Raw genomic sequence first — 22718 nt, forward strand, 5'->3', positions numbered from 1 at the left:
CTTACAAGCTATACCTCAAAAACTGTGATTTTGATGCAGAAATGATAGGTTACAATGTTTTGGCGTGTGCCTATAATAGTTTTCCCTAGTCTTAAAACCTATGAAGTTTCTGTTATGGAAGAACATATTTTTTTTCCTTCTGTCTGCATGACAATCAACTTTCATCTTCTCAGCTTTATCCCACTGTTCCTATTCTATGTCCACCTTCAGGGAACTTCATATAAATGTCTTCACTCACCAAATAGTCCTACAGAATAATCTTATGTTCATATCTCTGTTACATATCTTTTATTTTGCAAGACCTTCATAATAAATACATCCACCCTGTTATTTTTGCATATTACACAATAGTATTTTGTAAGACTGTCACATTACAACCATCACGTCAAAAATCCAAAATCACCTCCAAAAAACTTCCTTATTAGTACATTTTGACTAGTGTCCAAGCTCCATTGACCCATTTGATATACACAAAGGTTTTCCTTTTTTCTTCATTTGTTCCAGAACATTTCTAGCTTTTAGGTTTTTCAGAGCAGCTGTGACTCATCTGGCAAACTCTTCCAGGCCCGCATGTCTTTTTACTCACACAAATCCAACAAGTGTGAAAAATACTGGAAAGCTATTATCGTTCTCATGGTTCGCTGGCTTTTGGTCACATTTTGCTTGAACTTACCTAACAGTACGACTGTGTGAAATGTTGCATCACGAGGATTTTCTCTAATCAAGCCTTACTGCATCTCTTTGCTTAGTTTCTGTTTTCCTATTACTTAACAACACTGCTTTTCCACAAACCCACCCAGTGTTTCTACCTTGGGACTAGTATAGAGTCCCAACAGAGAGCCAGAAAAATGCTCATCTCTCTATTAAACCAAGTGTTGCCTCTCAGCATAGAGATTAATTTCACCTAGTTCCCTTATCTGGTACCTTGTTAACAGTATTCCTCTTTACACTTATCTTGCCATTTGCCTAGACATAAAAGCTCGTTTCAGTGGTTAGCAACTGCTGTACTCTATCTCCTAAGATCAGCATCATGATTAGCTCTTCACATCCCGAGTCCCTTGGCACCCCTTTGATGTCTTTCCAATACAACCTGGCAGCAATTCAGTGAAGATGGTCAGAACCGTCACACTGGTACAGTCATGAGGAGGCTGAGGAGGTTTGCTTTATGAAATCCAGTGAAGGAAGAAGTCTCACTAAGAGCTGAAATTCAAACTCTTCTTGATCCCAGTTGTAGCACAAGATTTTTAACATCCTCCCTGGTTCTGTGCTAATCACAGTCTGGATTTCACAACAGTGTAAAGCCCATATGTGGTATCTCAGATTGTAACACAGGTCAGAAATAGACTAAAAGTTTTCTCCCACTGCAGCTGTCCCTTTATGGCTTTCTTTTGGTAGCTTGCATTCCTCAGATTACTGCCGGATGCTGAATTTCCAGTATAACAGATCAAGGCAATATCCAAATCATTTGGGAACCTAGCATTTTCTGGAAATCAGAAACTGCTGCTTTACACAGTCTATGTTTAGAATTACTAGCAGAAGGGAGCAATTTTTAAGGGAAATAGAAATAAAGCAGTTATGTTGCTTTTTCCTTTTTATCCCTATTATGCCAGTTTTTTACTTCTGCTGACAGTGTCCTAGAGATATTGCTGTATCATTTCCCTGCTTCTGCAGATTCATCTAATCATACATTTTTCTTCCACTTTTTTTTGCCTCCTATACCCCTGGATTCTTGTGGTCCATGTAGTTCATCAAATGTTCTTTCTTCATCCTTTCTTCCCACAACCTTACATGCCCTTGGCTCTTCGGCATCAAACTGTGGTCTTTCTTGTTTTCTCTATTTCCAGCTACAGCATTTGATTCCTATTTGCATCAAGCATATGACATGTGACCATGAGGCTCCTCTAACCTCTTTGGACATCTCTTCCTTGGTTCCCACATAATTAGGATAGCAGTGTTTCCTCACTACCTCTTCTTAGAGTCAGTAGCCTTGTAAATCCCTCTGTGCCACCTGCATGCCGCATGCACCGATAATCCCCAGGCAAGGTGACCTTGTCGAACCATAATCCATAGTCTCCTTGTTGCCTCTTTGACTATTAAAAGAACACAGTTAACAAACACAAACACAATAATCTTCCAAGTGACAACTAAGGCTTAAGCTTACCGGCATAGAATGGCAGAGGATCCAAGCAGTGAATAAGGCTAGAAGGAGAATTTGCTTCCAGTGCCATCCCAGCAACCCTGCATACGTGCTGCCCACTCACCCACATGCTAGTTTGTAGTGTCTCCCCACACCAGCTCTCAGGATCTTGGAAAACACAGCTTCTTGTGGGGGGCTGGGAGTGGTACCATGGTGAGGAGCACTGAAGGACCCGACTAGAAGGTACTTGGCTCTCAGCATCTCGGCACCTTTTCCTACATCTTTAGAAATTAACTTATTGCTCTTCAGAAAAAGTATTGGTGAAATGAGCTAGGCTACACTGCTCATCTGCCCTTTACTTTTTGGATTTCAATGGGTGAAAATCTGCCATGGGCTGCAGTAGTTATGTTGCTAATTGCCTAAGTGGGGTCTGTTCATGCTTCTTCAGGCAGAGTCCAGCTCTTATGTGTTACTTGTCTTTAAGACCTCCATCTTCACAGAATCATAGAATGCTTTGTATTAGAGGGACCTTAAAAACCATCTAGTTCCAACCCCCCTGCCATGGGCAGGGACACCTTCCAGCAGCCCAGGTTGCTCAAAGCCCTCTCCAGCCTGGCCTTGAACACTGCCAGGGATGGGGCATCCACAGCTGCTCTGGGCACCACTCTCACAGTAAAGAATTTCTTCCTAATATCTAATCTAAATCTGCCCTCTTTCACTTTAAAGCCATTGCCCCTTGTCCTGTCAGTACAGACCCTTATAAAAAGTCCCTCTGCAGTTTTCTTGTCAGCCCCCTTTAAGTATTGAAAGGCTGCAACAAGGTCTCCCCAGAGCCTGCTCTACTGCAGGCTGAACAATCCCAGCTCTTCAGTCTGCCTTCGTAGGAGAGGCACTCATGGCCCTCCTCTGGTCTTGCTCCAACAGGTCCATGCTCTTCTTATGCTGGGGCCCCAGAGCTGAACACAGTACTCCAGGTGGGGTCTCACAAAAGCTGAGTAAAGGGGGAGAATCACCTCCCTTGACCTGCTGGCCACCCTGCTTTTGGTGCAGCCCAGGACACAATTGGCCTTTTGGGCTGCCAGCACACATTGCTGGGCCATGTTGACTTTCTCATCGACCGACACCCCCAACTCCTTCTCCTCAGGGCTGCTTCATATCCATCCTCCACCCAGCCTGTATTTGTGCTTGAACTTGCCCCAACCCACACACAGGACCCTTGAAGCTGGCCTTGCTGAACTTCATGAAGGTTGCACAGGCCCACCTCTCAAGCCTGTCAAGGTGCCTCTGGATGGCATCCCTTCCCTCCAGTGTGCCAACTGCACCACCCAGCTTGGTGTTATCAGAAAACTTGCTGAGGATGCACTCAATCCCACCATCTGCATTGCCAGCACAGGTCCCAATACCAACCTGAGGAACACCACTCATCATTGGTCTCCGCTTTGACATGGAGCCATTGACCACAACTCTTTGAGTGCGACCATTGAGCCAGTTCCTTATCCACTGAGTGGTCCATCTGTCACATCCATGTCTCTCCAGTTTAGAGACAAGGATGTTGCATGGGACAATGTCAAATGTTTTGTAAGTCCAGGTAGGTGACATCAGTTGCTCTTCCCTTATCCACCAATGCTGTAACACTGTCATAGAAAGCCACCAAATTTGTCAGGCACAAATTTGCCCTCAGTGAAGCCATGTTGGCTGTCACCAATCACCTCCTTATTTCCCATGTGCCTTAGCACAGTTTCCAGGAGGATCTGCTCCATGATCTTGCCGGGCACTGGGGTGAGACTGACTGGCCTGTAGTTCCCCAAGTCTTCCTTAATTCCCTTTTTAAAAATGGGGGCTATATTTCCCCTTTTCCAGTCCATGGGAACTTCACTGGACTGCCAAGATTTCTCAGATATGATGGACAGTGGCTTAGCAACTTCATCTGCCAGCTTCCTCAGGACCTGCAGATGCACCTCACCACGTCCCGTGGACTTGTGTACCTTCAGGTTCCTTAGATGGTCTCAAACCTGATCTTCTACAGCGAGTGTTCTTCATTCTTCCAGTCCCTGCCTTTGCCTTCTGTGACTTGGGCGGTGTGGCTGGAGCACTTGGTGGTGAAGACTGAGGTAAAAATGCTGTTGAGTACCTCAGGTTTCTACATGTCCCAGGTAACCAGGTCTCCTGTTGCCTTCTGGAGAGGGCCTACATTTTTCCTAGTCTTCTTCTTATCACTGATGTACCTATAGAAGCTTTTCTTGTTGCCCTTGACATCCCTGGCCAGATTTAATTATATCAGGGCTTTAGTTTTATAATCTGATCTCTGCCTGCTTGGAAATTTTCTCTGTATTTCTCCCAGGCTACCTATCCTTGTTCCACCCTCTGTAGGCTTCCTTTCTGTGTTTGAACTTGTCCAGGAGTTCCTTGTTCATCCATGCAGGCTTCCTGGTGGTTTTGCCCCACTTCCTCTTTGTTGGAACACGTCACTCCTGAGGTCAGAGGAGGTGATCTTGAATATTAAGCAGCTTTCTTGGGCACCTCTTCCCTCCAGGGTTTTATCCCATGGTACTGTACCAAGCCTATACCTGGAGAGACCAAAGTCCAGTATCCTGAAGTGCAGAGCAGCGAGCTTGCTGTGTGCTCTCCTCACTGCTCTAAGTATCTTGTCTGGTCACAGGCAGCCAGACGCCTACAGTCAGGACCTCCATTGACTGGAAGGAGCTCTGAGGAGATCCGTGATGCCTCTACCAGGAAAGACTTGCTGGTTTAATCCTGATATGCACAGAGAAATAAAAGCATCATGAAACAGGAGAGATCTGTGTGTCAGATACTTCCAAATACTTGACTAAGATGTTTTTGTATTTTTCTGTTAGGAAAAAAAATACTGTTGGCTTTGCAGCAAGACAAAATATGTATGTGGTGTGTTGGAGAAGGGACGTTTCTACTTTACTCTCCATCAGTCTTCCCCTTTTCCAAAACTCTCCTCAATAAATCAGTGTGGAAATGGCAGAAATCATGCCCTTTTCTCCCTGGCTTCTCATTGTCATGGCTGAATTCACAGGATGAGTCTGTCAAAGTCAATGGAATTGCCTCAGAAATTAATTTGTCTGGAATAGCTTGCACCACATGTGCTGTTGGCTTCTGCTTTTATTATTTCTGTGCTCGTAGCGTGGCCCTGTTGCGTTTGATCTATTCCAGGCCCCGAGGACCCTGCAACACAAACTCACTCTGGAGACTGAGAGAAGGGAAAACAGAAAGATTCGACCAATGTCACACAGGAGACCTGGTTTTAGAAATTTAACATGGACCTTGTGTCTTCCTTGCATGGTCTGACTTTGGACTATGCCACCCAGCTGCCAGATGTCTGTTTGGGAAGGTAGCCAGGGCTTGCCATCAGCACATGATGAGAGAAGAACAAGCCACTGAAACTACTTTCTAACTTGATCCTTGCAATTGAAATAATTTATCTCACTAGAAAGCATGTATCTGTGATAGACAGATGCAACTGAACTCAGCTGAAGTCAGGCCACAAGTTCCTTGGCTAAGGAGGAATTGCTGCAGAGGTAAATGTGCACTGCACCACTGGGGTGTAGCCGTTTGCTTCATGTTTTGCCATGAACCACCACCAAAACTCTGTCAAGAGGTCTGAGACAGCTACACTAATGCTGTATATGTCTGTGCACTCTGGGACCTCCATTCAAGTGCAGCTCAGCATTTAAGGTGAAAGAGGATAAAGAAGGGAAGCAGCTTGTTCATCTGCTGGATTGCACCCAGACATGCCCACCCGATGAGCTACAAGCAAGGATATACATATCCTCTTAGGAGAGCCATAATGATATTGGGAAGGTCAGTCTTGCGGGAAATACCTCAGACACACCAGACATTGGCTGATAAAGGAGAAAAAGAGGAAAACTCCTGCTCAATGAAAAAGTAAACAAACAAGAGTATCAGCCATGGTGCCAACAGAATTGCTACAGGCTCCAGCTTCACTGGACATGCAGCAACAGCAATGGCAAATAATTTTAATAAACCCTAGCTGATACCAGCATCCTTCTGTTCAAGCAGCTAGCTGAAGTCACAGGATAATTAACCTTGTCTGGGTTATATGACCAGCAACATCCTGAAGAGGCTTGCACTGAAAGAATATATACTGTCACATATGTGAGCAGGAAAATCATATAAAAACCTTACCAGAAATTTTGCATATGGCATTTTGCAGCTAAATATGAGCATTTATAGGAATGAAATATGCCAAGGGTGAGATATAAGGCCTGAACCTTTGTAAGCGAACACTTCTGCAGTCAGAAGTGTATCCAGTGTCACAAGCAGGATAAGGCTCAGGTACATACTTTCATGGTTACCAAAGTACTAGTATACTATATAACTAACTACGGTTATCAAAGTACTATTGATTTGGTGTTTTCCTCCTTAATATACAGTTCAGATGTGATGTGCTTTCACACCAGCGAAGATGACACTAACTTCCCAGAAAACACCACAGGCAGCTTTGCACAGCTGTTCCTGTGTTATGTAGTGATTTTATGAAAAGACTCTAATTTTTTGTCTTAGTGGCTGCCAGCCCATCTGGGATGGCAAACAGCAGCCATCGTTGCAAGACTGTCAATAAGGCTTTATCCCGTTTCATCCTCCAGCATTGTAATGTATTTAGGTAAGAAAAAGCCCCAAAATTACCACCTAAATATGGATTGAAGCCAGATTTTCTCCTTTAAACATATTTTGAGTAGATAAGAAGGTTAACACCTGGAAAATTACTGACTAAGTTTTTGATCTGAGAACTGAACCTGGAACAGAATGAGCAACCATAAGCACCTTTATGCTCTTCTGCTGGTAACACCTACTTCACAGAACCATTTAGGTTGGAAAAAACATTTAAGATCAACTTAACATTTAGGTTGGAAAAAACATTTAAGGTCAACTATTAAGCCAGGACTGCCGAGTCCACCACTAAACCATGTCCCTAAGCACCACATCTACATATTTTTTTAAACACTTCCAGGAATGGTGATTCTACCACCTCCCTGGGCAGCCTGTTGCAATGCTTGACCACCCTTTCAGCAAAGACGTTTTTCCTAAGCTCCAACCTAAACCTCCCCTGGTGCAACTTGAGGCCATTTCCTCTTGTGCTATCACTTGTAGAAAACGGAACATCTATCTAATAAGGAGAAAATGTGGGGAGAAGTCATTCAGATGAAAGGGTGTCCTTGAGTGAGTGAAGAAGTTAAAGACGAGGTTAAGGAGAGAAGAAAAAAAAGAAAAAGAAAAAAATCCACCCCAAAAGAAATAACCACACATCCTGAACCTGTTATCTATTCTGGTGAAATTTTAATGACTTAAGTTTCTTCTTTATGTTAGTTAAAATATTTTTTAATATCTTTCCATAAAAATAAATTGCTACTCTGGCAGAAGAAGAGGCATTAGTGATGTATTCTCAGGAACAGCTACTACAATTACACTGTAGTTATGGTGAGACCTAACATTGCAGTTAACTTTGGGATACTTTTCATGCCTATTTTTCACCTTACTGACAGTTCACCTACGTGATGGAGTTATGGATTATTTTTTTCCTTTCTTTCATGTTCAATAAGCATAGTCTGTGGCATAGAAGCAGTAACGAAAGCAGTTTAGCCTAAAATATAATTATACAGAAAGAACTTCAAAATTACAAAATAGTTGAAATGCTATTGCCCTCTACAAGCAGTTTTATGTCATTAAGTATACAACCACAAATGTATAACTGGCAAATTTTAAGTGATCTGATACTGTACTGGTAGATCTGGTAGGAAACTGAAGCCAGATGTCTTACAAAATATTACTGGGTCTTTCTTCATCTGGCCTATCAGCCCCATGGAAGGTCTACGCTCAAAAGCTGAGGTTCACTCATCCTTATTAGTTTTAAATAGAATATTAAAAAATACAGATTAGTATTCAGTATATATTAAAATACTCAGATGAGCAAAGAGGCCATAATTTCAGCTTTAGCTTTCTGTCCTTCCAACATACCCTTAACTCCAGTATAACTAAGAACAAGCTGAAAGTAGGAATCTTTGACTTATGAATTAAAATGTGAGCCTGATAATTAATGAATTACAATAGTAGCTTTGCTATTTTGAGCCAAATGAAATAAAGAGGCTAGGGGGATTCTTTAATAACAATAAACACTGAACTAATTCCTTTTTATGCTCTGTGATCACATACAAAAGATCTAATAAAAATAATTGCATTAGATGTCCTATTTTTGGAGAACTGCATAGCTAGTGTTTAGGAAGATTCTTATTGCTCTGATTTATCTATTAATGAAGCAAAACCTAGTTAATTACCTCATTTGCATGATATTTTGCATCCACATAGATGCTGGAATGAGCACTGGGGAAAGGTTTTGCATCAATCCATTTTTAATAAGGTAATGAAGTTGGCTGGGCTGACTGCAGATCACACCAGCAGATGTTTTTCTCCTGTTGAACAGAGAGCTTTTAAACCAAGGTATGGATCAAACAGTCTTGTGACCTGAGGAAGGTAAAACCTTTCTTCCTCCACTGCCAAGGTCCTGTTACTGTACCAGAGCTGCAATGCAGCAACCTGCTTGAGGTCCCACATCATTGTCCCATGGCCATGAGTAGAGACGGTGAGCATGATATTGGAGTTTCCTATCTTTTACCTTCTTCCCTGCTTGCTCTGCTGCACCGTTGCTCTAAGGGAGGATATAACCTTGAAAACCACCAGCCAGAACTGGGTCAGTAATATTGAGGCAGAAAGCAGCAGGTGTACTGCTGCTTTTGCCTCTGTTTTACATCACACCTTCTGTGCTCCATGGTGTTTCTTCCCACTTTTTGTCTGTCACTCCTTTGTCCCCTTGTGTTAGGATGCCTTTTTTCAACCTACCTATCCTCCTGTCAGTGTGCACGTGGTGTTTCTGCACCCATGTATCTGTCAGGAGATACTGCCTCAAGAAAAAAAAAAAACAAAACCCAAAAAACTTAGACAATTTTCCCTAAGGTCTTCCCAAGCCCTGTGCAGCAGAGGATCTGATTTGCCATGTAAAGATGTATACAGAAATGCATATTCCATAACATTAGCGATTTAAAACCAAGGCATCCAGTTTAAGCCAGTCAGTTGTCCAGACTGAGCCTGAGGTGGCCAGACAGGGCAGGGATTGCTTCTTCCCATCCCAAGGTGGTAGTTGGAAATAGTTTCAAATCCCCATTGATGTTCTGCTCTCTCTTTGTTGAGAGGAGAGGGAGCCAAGGACAGCGAATTTAGATTATACACCAAACTCCACATGACTGAAGTTAGGAGAGATTAATTTAATCCTTAGGGTCTTCTGTAAAACTCCCACATGCTCCATGCAAGCACAGAAAGTTCCATTAAATGCAAAACCCATGAAACAAACTAGGTCTTAAAATGCAGACATCTGCCATTGCAGAAATGAGATTTGCCAGGAAAAAGCTTTCCAAAGAACAGTCTATAGTCTTCCAGCCTCTGCTGCTTCAAGTAGCAGCTACAACATATGAGCCATTTATTACTGAAAAGAGGGAAACCTCATCTCTGGAGATAAATTACTAGTTCTGGAGACTCAGCTACAGCATAAAAGTAACAACCAGCTTAAAAAAATATTGTCCTAATTACACTGGGTCATATATTGAAATATGATAATTTGAGTGCTGAGTCACCACAAGCACTAAGGAAAGTTTCTGCTATAAAATAAAATTGTTAAAGTCTAGGTTTTGTTTTTAAAGCCATCATTGGGAGTAAGATATATAAAAACACGTGGGCATTTGATCTAATCCATGCAATTGTGCTTGATTTTAATCCACTGTTTAATACATTTGCAGTTTTCTTAAGATTATTTACCTTGGTGTCTAAAATGACTTTTAACAACTAGCATGATATTAAAGCTCAAAGAGCAAACTGAGCAGGGCAGAAAAGCTGTGGCTATCTCTGGACCTGGCAGAGAGAGGTAGATGCTTAATAAAAAGCTCATTCTGTGTATGTTAGCTATTCAAAACTTAGGCTTACCACCTAATAAGCCGTCTTGTCTCTTCATAATTGCTGGTGACAAGCAGGTACCCTAGAAAGCGATCAAGCTCACATATTTTAACTACTTAGTACAGTGAGGTGCTTATCTCTCTCCACTGACTGTTGATGGACTCTGACAACTAGTTTAGACTGGATGCATAATCAGTCCTTCAGACCTCTAAAGCCGGTGAGATGAGTCCCACCTGTGCAGTAGTTGATCTTCCATTTGCCTCCAAATTTAAAAATGCATTGTGTTTATAGCAGGCAAAGGATGTATTTTTACATCCCTTTTACCTGACATCCTACAGCACTCCATTCAAAGCTGGGGGGAAGAGGAGGGGTGGGACTTGTTTGATCCATTGTTGAGGGGGGAGTAATGAAACCACAAATCACCAAGACACTGAAATTTCTAACTTGTTGGACAAAGATAAGTGTCATTAAAAGATAGTATCTGCCTGAAAGAGCTTGCAAAAAGTATAGTTTAGTTTAATACCAACAGAAGCCAGTAGGAATCCTATTAACTTCAATTAGTATCTGCATCAAGATAGCCATAATTCAAGGAATTGTCTGTTTATGAAAAGATTTAATATTGATGTTAAATATGAAAAATTTAAAACACTCATGAACAAGAATGTGTTCAACACATACTTAATGGCTGTGCTGAATTAAGGAGTTTTGGACAGCACCGTGAAATGATCATTCCCCTGAAACAGTGTTAGAGTGTACCAGGGATATGCCTGAATTATTTACTGTTCATGCAGACTTGCTTTTATAGTCAGTGGGGAGGAGGTGGCAGCTACAAAGGGCAATTGGCCCTTTTATGGTCTCAGGAGGATACAGGGCATCTGCTGTTCCTTTGCTGCAAAGGAGAAGACTGTCCTCAGCTTAGACATCTCACCCAGGGGTACCTGTGAGGGCAGAGAATTGCCACCTCCAGCACTAAGTGCTTGTGATGACATCCAGATCATAAACATCTGACCACATTTTCCTGTTTGGATGGAGAGAGCTTCCCTCAGTGTTTTTACCTGGACATCTTCTCTGATTTTTGGCTCTGGCATAGTGTGGGCTAGATTACCCGGTGTGCCACACTATCATTCTTCTGTGACTATGCCAAGAATAGAATGAGATGTGTTTAGCTCATGCTCATGAGAATCCTCTCATGAGATGTCATGTAAACCTGATGGTACGTAATTCATAAGAGATAAAGAGACTTCCAAACATAGGCTTTAAAAAGTATTTGGCTTCATTGAAAGATGTCTGGTAGCCTCAGTTTCCCTTGCATTGTGCAAGGGAGGACAGATGCCAACTCATAACCCAAAGAGAAATCAGATGATAGAAGTCTCAACTCAATTCTAAGGGTAATCACCAACATTCTCTTGTTTTCTGAGTGCCTCCCTGAGCTTAGTCCAATAATTGCCTGTGGGCACCGTTGAGATTTTGATCTAAATTGCCTAGTTTCCAGAAAGACTATAAAGTAGGGCTAGATCAGGGTAAAAAAAAAAAAGGAAAGTGTAACCCAGTGGATTTTGGTATGATATTAGGTTGATAATAACACAGAAACCATAATACAACATTGGGACCCAAAGTTCTGCAGCAACATTTCCATTCTCCCCACTTTAAATTCTGATGCTCTTAAGAAGCAATATAAAAATTTCCAGTTCCAAGTATCACACAAATGTGTGTTAGAGCAAGCATAAATCAGTCTCAGTCCAGTGAAGCTTACAATTAATTGAGTTCCGCTGTTTTACCCAAATATTTTTCCCTAAGCATTTTTTTTTAGCCCTGGGTGATGCACCAATGGAGTCCATTGCTTCACACAGAACAGGCTCACAGACACAAGCACATATCAACACTGTCTGTATTTGAAGCAGGTAGCATCACTACCAGGTATTGGTGACCTCCATCTTCTAACCACAATGCAGGAAAATTATACAGAAAAAACAGGCAGTAGAACAAACTGTCGGTTCCAGAATTGAATAAGGAATCAGCTGGTAACTTAAGAAACTTACTTTCAGGAAACAGATGTATAAGAACAAAAAAAAAAAGCAGAAATTTATCACTTGAATCCTCCTTTTTTTTTTTTTTTAGAATATCTTCCTCTGACATCTTAAAGTTATTCTAAAAGTCACCTCTTGGAATAATAGTCCAGGCATCCCTGAGCTTAAGCTCTGCTCAAGAGCAAAGTAACGTGATTCCTCTCTAATTGCCATAAACTTAACACACTTACTGCAGCTAGATGCCAGAAGTTCTCTAATCAGGCTGGCATTCAGTTACTTTACCCAATGAGATGAGAGAATGATCTTAAAATAGAAGTAAGTATATATTTATATGTTTGTATTTCTGAGGAGAGAATTCAAGTGTCTCTTTTCATTTGCAAAAGCCTTGCGATTTTTTCTGCAGCTGAATCCGAGGTCTGGCAAAGTAGGAAAACATGCTCTCTGGGCTGATTAAACCAAGAGAATTTCACAGCCTCAGCAGATGAGAGTCGAAGGTCTGGTACAGTATTGGTGCACACTCCACTCCCAGGAGGTGGGAGAGTATTATTTCAGGTTTGCCGAGGACTGGGGTTTTTCATGAAGGGTTGGTTTGTTGCCACATTGCATTGGTCTGTGCTAAGATTTCCTTCCTCCACGAGGAAAAGCAGCTGACACCGGCAGTTTTCATTGTAGGACAGTAACAAAAGGCACCACTGGGTTTTTCTGGTGTGACCTCCCTTCCAGGGCTGACAATAGAAATTCTTACGTTTCTGGAACCAAGTAAATAAAGCAAGAAAAGAATGAAAGACAACACTTTTGTCCTCCTCATGCTGTTACTTACCTTAACTCCACTGAATTTGGTGTAAGCCCTAGATTCATGGCTCTTGTGGAAAGTGCAGCTGGAGATTTTTTTTTTTGAGATGGTACTCCCAAGTGAGTGAAAACTTCTGAAAACTGTAGGTTGAAATCTTGTTGTTCAAGTCCACTACACTGGGTCACACAGAAGGAAAATAAGCAACAGGTGGAGGAGCAGCTGGAAGTAATATGACCATGGGGAGTCAAAACAGTCATGAGGAGGGTATAGGAGCAGGGAGAAGCCCTCAGCAGCAGGTACAGTTTCTGTAAGTTCATCAGTAATTGCAGCTCTAAGGAAACCTGGCTTTTGCCAAGGGAAGAAAAAAAACCAAAACAAAACAGAGAAGGAACATGCCTAAAGAGGAAAAGGACTAAGCCAAAGGGAAAGAGAAAGTTTAAGAACTGGCCACGTTGCTCAGACAGAGATAGAAACATCTTCTAGTGATCTGGAGGTGATGACAACCAGGAACACATGTACCAGGCTCCTCACCCACCTCATAGCTTGTAACACTGACAAATAATAACCACTTGTGTAAAGAAAAAAAACTCCAAACACTTCAGTCATCACTGTTTGGATGTTTCCCTATTTCCAGCACCTGCTGGTGCAAGCGTCTCCCCTGCAGTCCTTGGGCTGTAAGAGAGCATGCCTGAGGATGCACGACATCCTAATCATATGCTGGGAAGTTTCTTTCTTTTTTCTGTTACAAGTTCATTTCTCATTCATCTCTGCTGGCACAGCATTGCACCCTGCTCCTTCAATGATTACACAGTCCTTAAACAGAAAAGCACCTCTTAAATACTTTATCACAGCATAGGGAAAAAAGAATGTGACGTTAATTACAAGCCTGAAGTTGGTATGACCAGATATTATTCCCTCCCTACTCTTCTGATATTATTTTACTTCCTTTGCTTTATTTTTCATTTTCCTCAGCGTACATTATAGAAAAATTCTTCCTTGACTGGGCTTTGAAGACAGAAGGTTGTCAGGAACTGTCTCTGAATTAGACCACCTTCAGCTCATGGTTATGTTCCTGGAAACGCATCATGCCGTCCATTAGACACCTTTCACTGAAGCGCCCTAAGGCTCCCCCAGCTCTCTCCTAACTTCATCCAAGATGCCTGCTTGCCCAAGGCATTCTCTACAGGCAAAGGGAAGGAGGGATCTCCAGCAGGTATTTCTGATCTCAGCAATCTATCTCTTCCTGTAGCATATGAAGGCGCAGACCTCAAGTGAGATCCTTTATTGCATACATAAGTGCCAGTTATATACAATCGCTCATCCACCCAAGCTCTGCCCTGGAATACACCTACATGCAGCAAAGCACCCTTGCAGCCAGTTCACACTCCACTGAGCTGTTTACTCCCTCCATGCTCAGCTGAGGAGGTCTCTTCTTCCTTGTGGGAAGCTGTGGGAGGCTTTGGGCTCCCCTCATTGCAGACAGGTGGGCACAGAACTGATGTGCAGGTGAGCTCAGAGCACCAGATTTAGTGCTAGTGGCTTCCTCACCACATTTTAAGGCACAATCACTGCAGCCTGGCACCCAGGCAATGAACAAAGCCTTTTCTCAGGAAAAGCCCTTACATCTTCCCAGTGATTATAAGGAGCACTGGTCCAACTGACTGCTAGTGTAGGCATCTCTTTATAGGTGGGACAAAGCCAAGAAGCAGAATCTAAAACTGCATGCCATATTTCATGCAGAAGCTATACAGACATTGCACCTTCCTCATCCCTTAGACTAGTGCTGATCTAAACTGCATGAGCCTTTCTTTGAAACCATGCAATGCACGAAGTTCTTGCTTGATCTGTTTTTTTTCAACATTAGCCATCACTAGTTGTCACAGCACTATCCAAACTAGCTGGCTGCAACAAGGCTTTTACCATCACATACCAGGTTGACTTCAATAAGTAGCTCCCACACCTTGCCCTGGCACAGCCACCCATCCCCCACAAGGTTTCAAAAGTTCACCTACTGTCCGTGCTTTTTCTTCAACCTCTTCAGGCCAGTCCACCCTGCTTCTTGCATCTGCTGCATCCAGATTCTTCCTTCTCAGGGCTAATCTTCCAGCCATCCTCTCCTCATCTGGGCACTCTTCTTCTCTCAGAGCCTCTCCTACATCTGAAGTGCTTTTCCTCCCTCTGCTTCTTCCAGGTCCCTCTTCATCCATGCTCCTCTTCCCTACCCCATAGACCTATTTAACTACTTTCCAGGAACCAGCCACAGCTGCACATTATCCACATCAGCCAACCCACCTCCCCTGAAGCCAGCCCACAGCTGTATATTATCAATGCTAATTAACCTGCTTTCATTCCTCCACAGTTCTACAACTAGTTACTCCATTACTAGTCACACAATATCTGGATCTTGTCTTCCTTTTTGTTACTGGAGTCTTCTTTTCATAACAATTTTCATTGTGACTTCTTCTGTCTATGATAATAATTCCGTTGAGTTTTGCTGATGGCGTTTTTGAGAGACAGTCAGATCAAGCTGAGAGAAAACAAGTTGAAAAGAGATGATCTCCTTGACAAAGAGACAGTGCCCCCACCATGCCTGGGAAACTGAAGGTGATCTCTTATTCTTCAGTCTATCCAAAACTTTATTTGCTCTATTTTTGAATTACTGAATCTTGTGTACAACTGTGAGCAATGAAGCCGAACCCTGGGAGTCTAAAATATGAGAGTAAAAACTCATCTAAGCTTTGCAGTAGACTTCTGTGATAATTGCATCCAGCATCAGTCGCTACCACCAGGGAATATTCCATGATTTATCACTTTAATCTATTTCTTTGTTGCCAGTTTTTGCCAAAAGGAAAAAAAAATCTATGGATTAGCTATTTGACTGATGACAATAGGAATACTTCCAGTTAACTTTGTAGGTTTATGTTCTCTAAGATCCTGTGGTGGATCTGGTGCTATTTATCTCCCATGGAAGAATGTATAAATGCAATGGAATATACTTTGACACATCTGGTCTTGCAAGAACCATGCTTCTGCAAAATGTCTTCCTTAGTGCAAAACTGCACAAGCCTTTGGCTGTCGTATAATCAAATAACAATATTAGTAAAGGTGCAGTCTTTTATACAGTTGAGAATATTTATGTCTTTTTTTTTTTTTTTTTTTTTTTTTTTTTTAATTTATGCCATACTGGATACTCTGAGGAGCCAAGCAAAACTGTCACTTTTTCTGGAATGGAAAGTGGGTTGGGACTAATCATATAATCTTAGCTGGCCTTGCAAGAGGAATTAATTTCTCTCTATTTAGTACTAGTGAGAATTTGCCTCATTTTTACATTGTGTTAATTGAGGAAAGAAAATTTAAGAAAACTGGTTTGCAAAAGCATGTTACTTTCTTTAAACTTCAAGATATTGGTGTTTCTCCTAAGAATAAAGCAGGCACATAAATTTATGTTGTAATTTTATAACAGATGTCTCTAGCAGATGGCACATTTTAACGAGGTTGAAAAATCCCTATGCGCTCAAAAGAAGAACAGGGAACATAACAAATATTTCGTAAGGAAGCTAAATCTACTATATTTAAAAACCAAAGGAATACTTTTCTCAGTATATACTACAAAAATATATAGACCAGTGTAGAGAGATATATACATAGGCCAACTTATCTACTGAATGTTTTTATTTTCAGGGGTCTTTAAAGCAAAATAAACCCCAGCCATTTTATATGTGCTTGAAAATAGTTTTGGGCTCCTCTAGGATGTTTCGCATGAATGTTTTATGTCCAGTTTCCACCATAGGCACGCTTGAAGAATACTGTAGAGAATTACTAAAAATGACAGTGTATTTATATTTCCTGAGAGCTGTGACAGAAAAAAAATCACCCCTTCCTGAATTTCCTTCAGGATAACCCCACCCTCGGTGCAACTTCTTTGATGACTGGAGATTTACTTTGAATAAAATGAAGCTGAACCAATGGAGCTTATTCATACCGGAGTGAATCCAAAGTAATTTAAGAAATTTTAACATATGTACTTGGGTTTAAGACAGTATAATTGAGATGGCAATTCAGAAAAGTATTTAAGCACAGACATAACTCCATCTCTGTTCACGCTTAGCTTTAAACATGCATTTAAATCCAATCACGTCAGTACATGCCCAAGTATTTTCCTGAATGGGATGCTTTCCTGAATCACAGCCTAGAGTCTAGAGTGATGTTCACATTTTATGATGTGCAGTATATTTAGGCAATGTCACACTTCACAGGCACTGAGAAATGGGAAACTTAAAGTGGTAGAGATGTTTGAGAACAACCTTACCATTTATTATATGGACTTGGCTTGTGGCTCTGTGTTTAGGGCCGTTTTGACTTCTTTTTCTAGTAAAAAAATAATTTTAATTCTTTATTTTTTTTCCAGAGAGCTTCATTTAGTTCACTAATGTATTTTGAACTCTCAGTCAGCAGATCTAGACAGCCCTGTGAAACATGGTGAGGAAAATCTTGTAGATACATGCTGTACGGCGAACAATGTACAGGGAGTTTCAAAGCTCTGTGGAATACTTTGACAATTCAAAAATGTTAACTATTGATATAGCCACTTTTGTTTCACATCCAAACATTTACAAAGCTCTCTTGAAGCCCACACTATGCCTATTCATTTTTTCTCAGGCTCTGAACTGCAAGATTTCTAATGATTAAAAATTTCAGATCTCACCCACACATCAGTCTTCATAAAGAGTCTTTTGGGAGATTAATCTCTCTAAGAAGACCAGTCATTACAGGGAACAGGATGGGGAACTTGAGATAAAAAAATCTCTTTATATCCTGTGTATTGTCTAGCATGATTAAGTCTTTGGATACTATTTTAAAATAAGTAACGCATAATTATTAACATCAAATCACTTCTCAATATTTCTCAATAGAAAGAAGTACCTATCTTAGGTACCTGGAGGGTCTCCTTTCTCTCTCCAGTGACCACAGAGAAGTGATCACTTTGAACTAGATTTCTTTCCCTTGATCATCCAGGGAAGATGACTCCCAAACACCCTTGGTGTCTATAACGTTATCTCCACTAGGAACTGATCCATTACTGCAGTAGAGGCATCTCCATTTCCAGACGCTTCTAGATTCTCTGAGACCACAAGGCAGTAGCTGAGGAAGTGTGACATAAAGTCATGCTTCGTTATGACATTTGCAAGCCAGTTTTGGGGATTTGCATTTACATTTCCTCACTTTTTCTTTCTAAAGCATAGCTGATCAGAAAATAATTTCTTGGAAGCATTCTTAGCTGAAGAATTTCTAAATGAAAGCACATGCTTTCCCCCTGGGGTAACACTTGTTTGACAAAAGCAAAAGAAAACCATTGACTCTGCTTTTCAGCAAACACTTGTTTTTATGCAAAAAACCAACACATTTTGACTGCTAGACATCTGGTGGTTTCTAGTTATCTGGAAACAGTAAAACAATTAAGACATCCCTTGAAAAACTTAACCAAAAAATGAGCTTTCTGATAGAAAATAACTTTTTCTCACTGACTCTGATATTCTAGCCTGTTCTTTATAAGCACAGCTTCTTGAAATACTGTGCAGTCTTATTCCCAATGAGATTTGCTGTGGGTGTGCAGATAATTTTGTGGAAACATATCTGCTGTGTTCACCTACATCTGTTTAGGTGCATAAGAAAAGAAAGTGGGCTGATATTTTTTCATGCTTCAGGCTCTTCGTGTTCTCTACGCCCTCACATTTCTGAACCAGTGACATTACTGGTGTCACTACCACAGCATCGCAGCTGAATACTCCTGGCTATTTTGCAATTAGATTTTTGTTTAGATCAAGGTCATAGAAGATAACTTCTTCTTTCCCCCACATTTGAATCTCTTCAAATAATGTATATTATAGTCTTTGAGTTACAAAGAACTTATGTTAATGCATTTCTAATCCTGACAGATGTCTCTGGACAATATTTTATGGCTTTTGAGAGTTAATGGTCATTGTTAAAAATTGTATCTCATGGTAATTTGAGTTCTTTCTGAATTTAGAATACTTCAGTGTGCAAGAATGTAACCTCAACAGAAAGAAAAATGAATTTATGTGAGTGGCATCCTGCCTTAGTTTCCAGTATAAACCTTCTCACCCAATACAACTAGATCTGTTTTGCAAGAGGAACACATAGTGAAATAAAAATACCTTTAAATCCAAAAAGCATGTTTTCCAAACCCATTTTTATTAAAGCTTGCGATATGTTTTGCTGACGTTATATCTGAAAGATAAATGCTTTGGGGCTTTCTTATCCCCTCTTTTAAGAAAATGCTGGCAATCCGATCCAACAGAGTGGGAAAAGGGAAAAGCACAAGAGAGGCTGCAAAAAGTTGCCTGCCTTGTGTGACAAATTGCATACAGCAGGTGGTACCATGGTATTGGTAGGACCTCCATTATCACCTCTCCTTCTCTCACACTCCAACCGCTCCAGTAAATCTGTGACCTTTTGTGATTGGAACTCATGTTGAAGCACACAACCACTATAAGATGCTGTAAAATTGTCTCCAAGCTCAACTACAGGTTTGGATCAAAGTAAATGTTTGCAGAAGATGTGAAAAATGGTGTTCCTTTGTATCTCCACCTCATCTTAGGAAAGACAGGAATGAGAAAAATAACATTCTTTCATCTCTTCTTTTCCATAGTTGCAAATCAAGCAAAGCCTGAGTTTTCTGAATTAAATTTTTCCATTTATATTTACTCTTTCTGTTCTTCTTGATGTGTGCAAGACTCTGCCGATGTTTGCTGCCCTAACAGAAAATGCCTGCTGAACATTGATTGAAAGACTTCACTTCCAGACATCTTAGTTAAGATAGATGCTGGGTTTACTACAAGGTATACAATATTATTTTAAAGTCACCTTGGGAGAAAGTCATGTTGCACTAAGAACTTATTCTTGCACTGACAGCTTATCCTAATTCTATTTTATTTAAGAATGTATTGCAGTAAGGAAATTAATTATGCAAGCTGAAGGGGAACACCCAGGGGAAATGAAATAGAGGAGGACATTCTTTCTTAGCTTTTGAGGAAAAAAAAATGGTCCAAATGTATTAATTTTCCCTGAGCTGCAATGGTAGAGAAAAGCAGGTAGCAGTGGGGAACATTACCTATGAGTGGATAGGCTAAAGAATAATCACTTATGAAACCTGGTACCTGCTAGTGCTTTGAAAGCGACTTCCAAACATGTTCAGCTAGTGCCCATAAACCACTGAATCACTGGATCATTCCAGTCTTCTGGAAACAAAAGATCTAGTTCTTGCCTCCACAGTTGTTCAATATGTCATAAAACGGAGCATGGCAAGATAAACAAACCAGCCAACCACACTTACTTGTATTTCCTTCTTGACAACTACTGATGTAAATATTAACTTTTTATCTACTTTATCTGCTTCAGTTCTTGGTACTTTCTCAAGTCATTGTCATATATTCATCATAAATATTTTCCTCTTCTTAAGTATTACATTTACACATGGAGGATTCCCTCTCCAACATCAAGCCCATACTTCAAGTGTGATCTTCCAGGAAGAAGGATTTTATTTCTGTGAATGCTTCCTGATGGCCAAAGAATCCCCACAATTCAAGAACTGTTGAAACAATTCACTCTGGTTCCAGGTCTGGGACTGTAAACATTCCAGGACTCTTAATGCTAATCTGATAAATGTTGGAATACAATGATGTGTAAATTGGAAAGTTTCACCTGAAAGGGAAAGAATTTTATATGAGGCTTCTCCTCTAGAGGTTTACCTGATGTTGGAGAACTGGAGAGGGGCTGTGGGGTTGTATGGCACCCTGTGCAGGAGTTAGTTACACAGAATTCCATTGCCCGACAACGATAGCTGTATGAGAGCAATCACAAAGACCATTTCTTGACATTGAAGGAGAATCATGGCCCACAAGGGAGAAGAAGGTGAGAAAATGGGAAAAATTCGCCAAGGGAAGCAAAGTCAGGTATTAGATGAGATTTGCATCTTCCCCCTCTATTTTAAAGGATAACTGACAACTTTATCCATTGCAGAATACTGCAGTCTCTTTGCAGAAGAATTCACGTTTTTCAGATTCTGCCAAGGGGCCTTGTCTAAGCTTGTAAAGCTGTTAACTGTTTACCCACCCAGCAACATGCAAGCAAAACACATGAATAAAAGAAACATTTTCTCTAGGCCTTCAAGTCAGAGAGGAAATGTCACTTAGTCCAGGAAAGGTAAGTGAATATGACAAAACCCCAGAACCTCAAAAGTATTTGGATATTTTATCCCACTGATACAGTCAGGGTTTAGTTCCTGTACACCCTAGAAGTTTATGAAAGTTCAGAGGCTTTTTTATTCATAAGACACCTCTACCAATCAGTTACAAGGAGAAAAAGCATAGAATTACTGTTAATTATTTATTCTGACAGTCTGAACAAGCAACTGAATTGAGATAGTCTGGGAGTCTCTGTTGACTAATAGGGAAGAAATATTCAAGGGCTTAAAGGCAAGGAGTGAGTTGAGAGTGAGTGCTTATTAATACATGATTGAATTTACTACTCCCAGGAGAAGTTTATTAGTATCTTATAGCTCTTTGCTCTTCATCTACAGAAAAGCATGATTTGGAAAGGCCTTAGAATTGTTAGGCAGACTCAGAAACACAAAATCATTAAGACAGTAAAAAATTAGACGGAAAATCCTGAAGGAGAGCAGATAAGATGTACATCGATCATCATTCCTGCACAAAGTGTAAGCTAGAAAAACAGGAAAGAAATAAGGTAACTAAATGAAAGCCATTTTTTTAAATGAAAGGTAAAAAAGGAATTGCACAGAAGAAAATATTTATTGTCACAGAAAACCAGAAAGGCAGGAGGCTGATCTTGAGCTTGTTTTATTTGGTTTAAGTCTCTTGGTTTCAGTATTATGATGCTAACTAACTCTTGCTGAGCAGTAAAAGCTTTGTAAAAACCAAATTAGAAGGCAAAATTGAAATCATGAAACTCCCTGAAGCTGAAACTCCCCGAAGTCAGAAGAAATAAAGAGTAAGCTTTGCACGGTACAGCTGTCTGAGCTCGTTCCCTGAGCCAGTTGTTGTAGGTTCCCTTTATAATTAATGGGATGAAATATGCACTCTTGGGTCATAATTCATCTGTCCTGACTTAGAAGCCTTGCTAGGCCGAAATGAATCGTCCCCTAAAAACATTCCTCTTTCATGGACTAAAAAGACTGTCTAAACAGCTAGCTCAGCATTAGACATGTTCAGATGAACCTCACTCCTGATGTTTTGTAAAGACATTTCAAGGAAGAAAATGGTCTGTTTTATTTTAACTAGAACCTATATGTAGCATGAAAGAAAAAAAAAATTGTGTCTTGAATTCCCATTCTCTGAAGTATTTACGCATCTATTAACTACTGGAAGCAACGGCTGTATCCATACCAGTTACCAGTACCGTGCCACTGTTTATTTTTCATTCTGGAGGCCAGCTGGCATTACCTGACAACACCCATATGTTTCAGTTCTCCTAGCTTTCAAAAGAGCGTCCCTATCCAAATTTCCTATTGGGAATGGTTCCTGGCCTGTAGTACATCCTAAACTGTGCCTGGGAACTATTTGTGAGAATGCTATCTGGTCCAGACCAAACCTGTGCCAGGGACCTCTCTGACAGTCAGAAATATGGCAAATAGATTTGCAGTGCCCATGCCAGGGTGCCGTTTAATGTACTGATACAGAGGTACCCACTGAAAATTACTTTATAGCACAGATTTAAGAATTTGGGCTTCAATAAC

General features: G+C 40.7%; 1 protein-coding gene across 3 annotated transcripts in view; it reads left to right on the forward strand.

Annotated features, from left to right (window-relative positions):
- The window catches only part of PTCHD4 (patched domain containing 4), a 92738-nt gene that overhangs the window by 41294 nt on the left and 28726 nt on the right, over positions 1-22718 (forward strand). Inside the window, exon 3 of one of the 3 annotated variants that reach the window (XM_037392282.1) lies at positions 18972-19063. The exons of the other annotated variants lie outside the window; for them this stretch is intronic. Within the exon in view, the coding sequence (XP_037248179.1) occupies positions 18972-19027 (56 nt within the window). The 3' untranslated portion in view covers positions 19028-19063. Of the gene's footprint in view, positions 1-18971; positions 19064-22718 lie in introns of those variants that run through there. 3 annotated transcript variants of the gene reach the window in all.

The sequence above is a fragment of the Falco rusticolus genome, chromosome 6 (assembly GCF_015220075.1).
Source record: "Falco rusticolus isolate bFalRus1 chromosome 6, bFalRus1.pri, whole genome shotgun sequence".
Taxonomy (NCBI): Eukaryota; Metazoa; Chordata; class Aves; order Falconiformes; family Falconidae; genus Falco; species Falco rusticolus.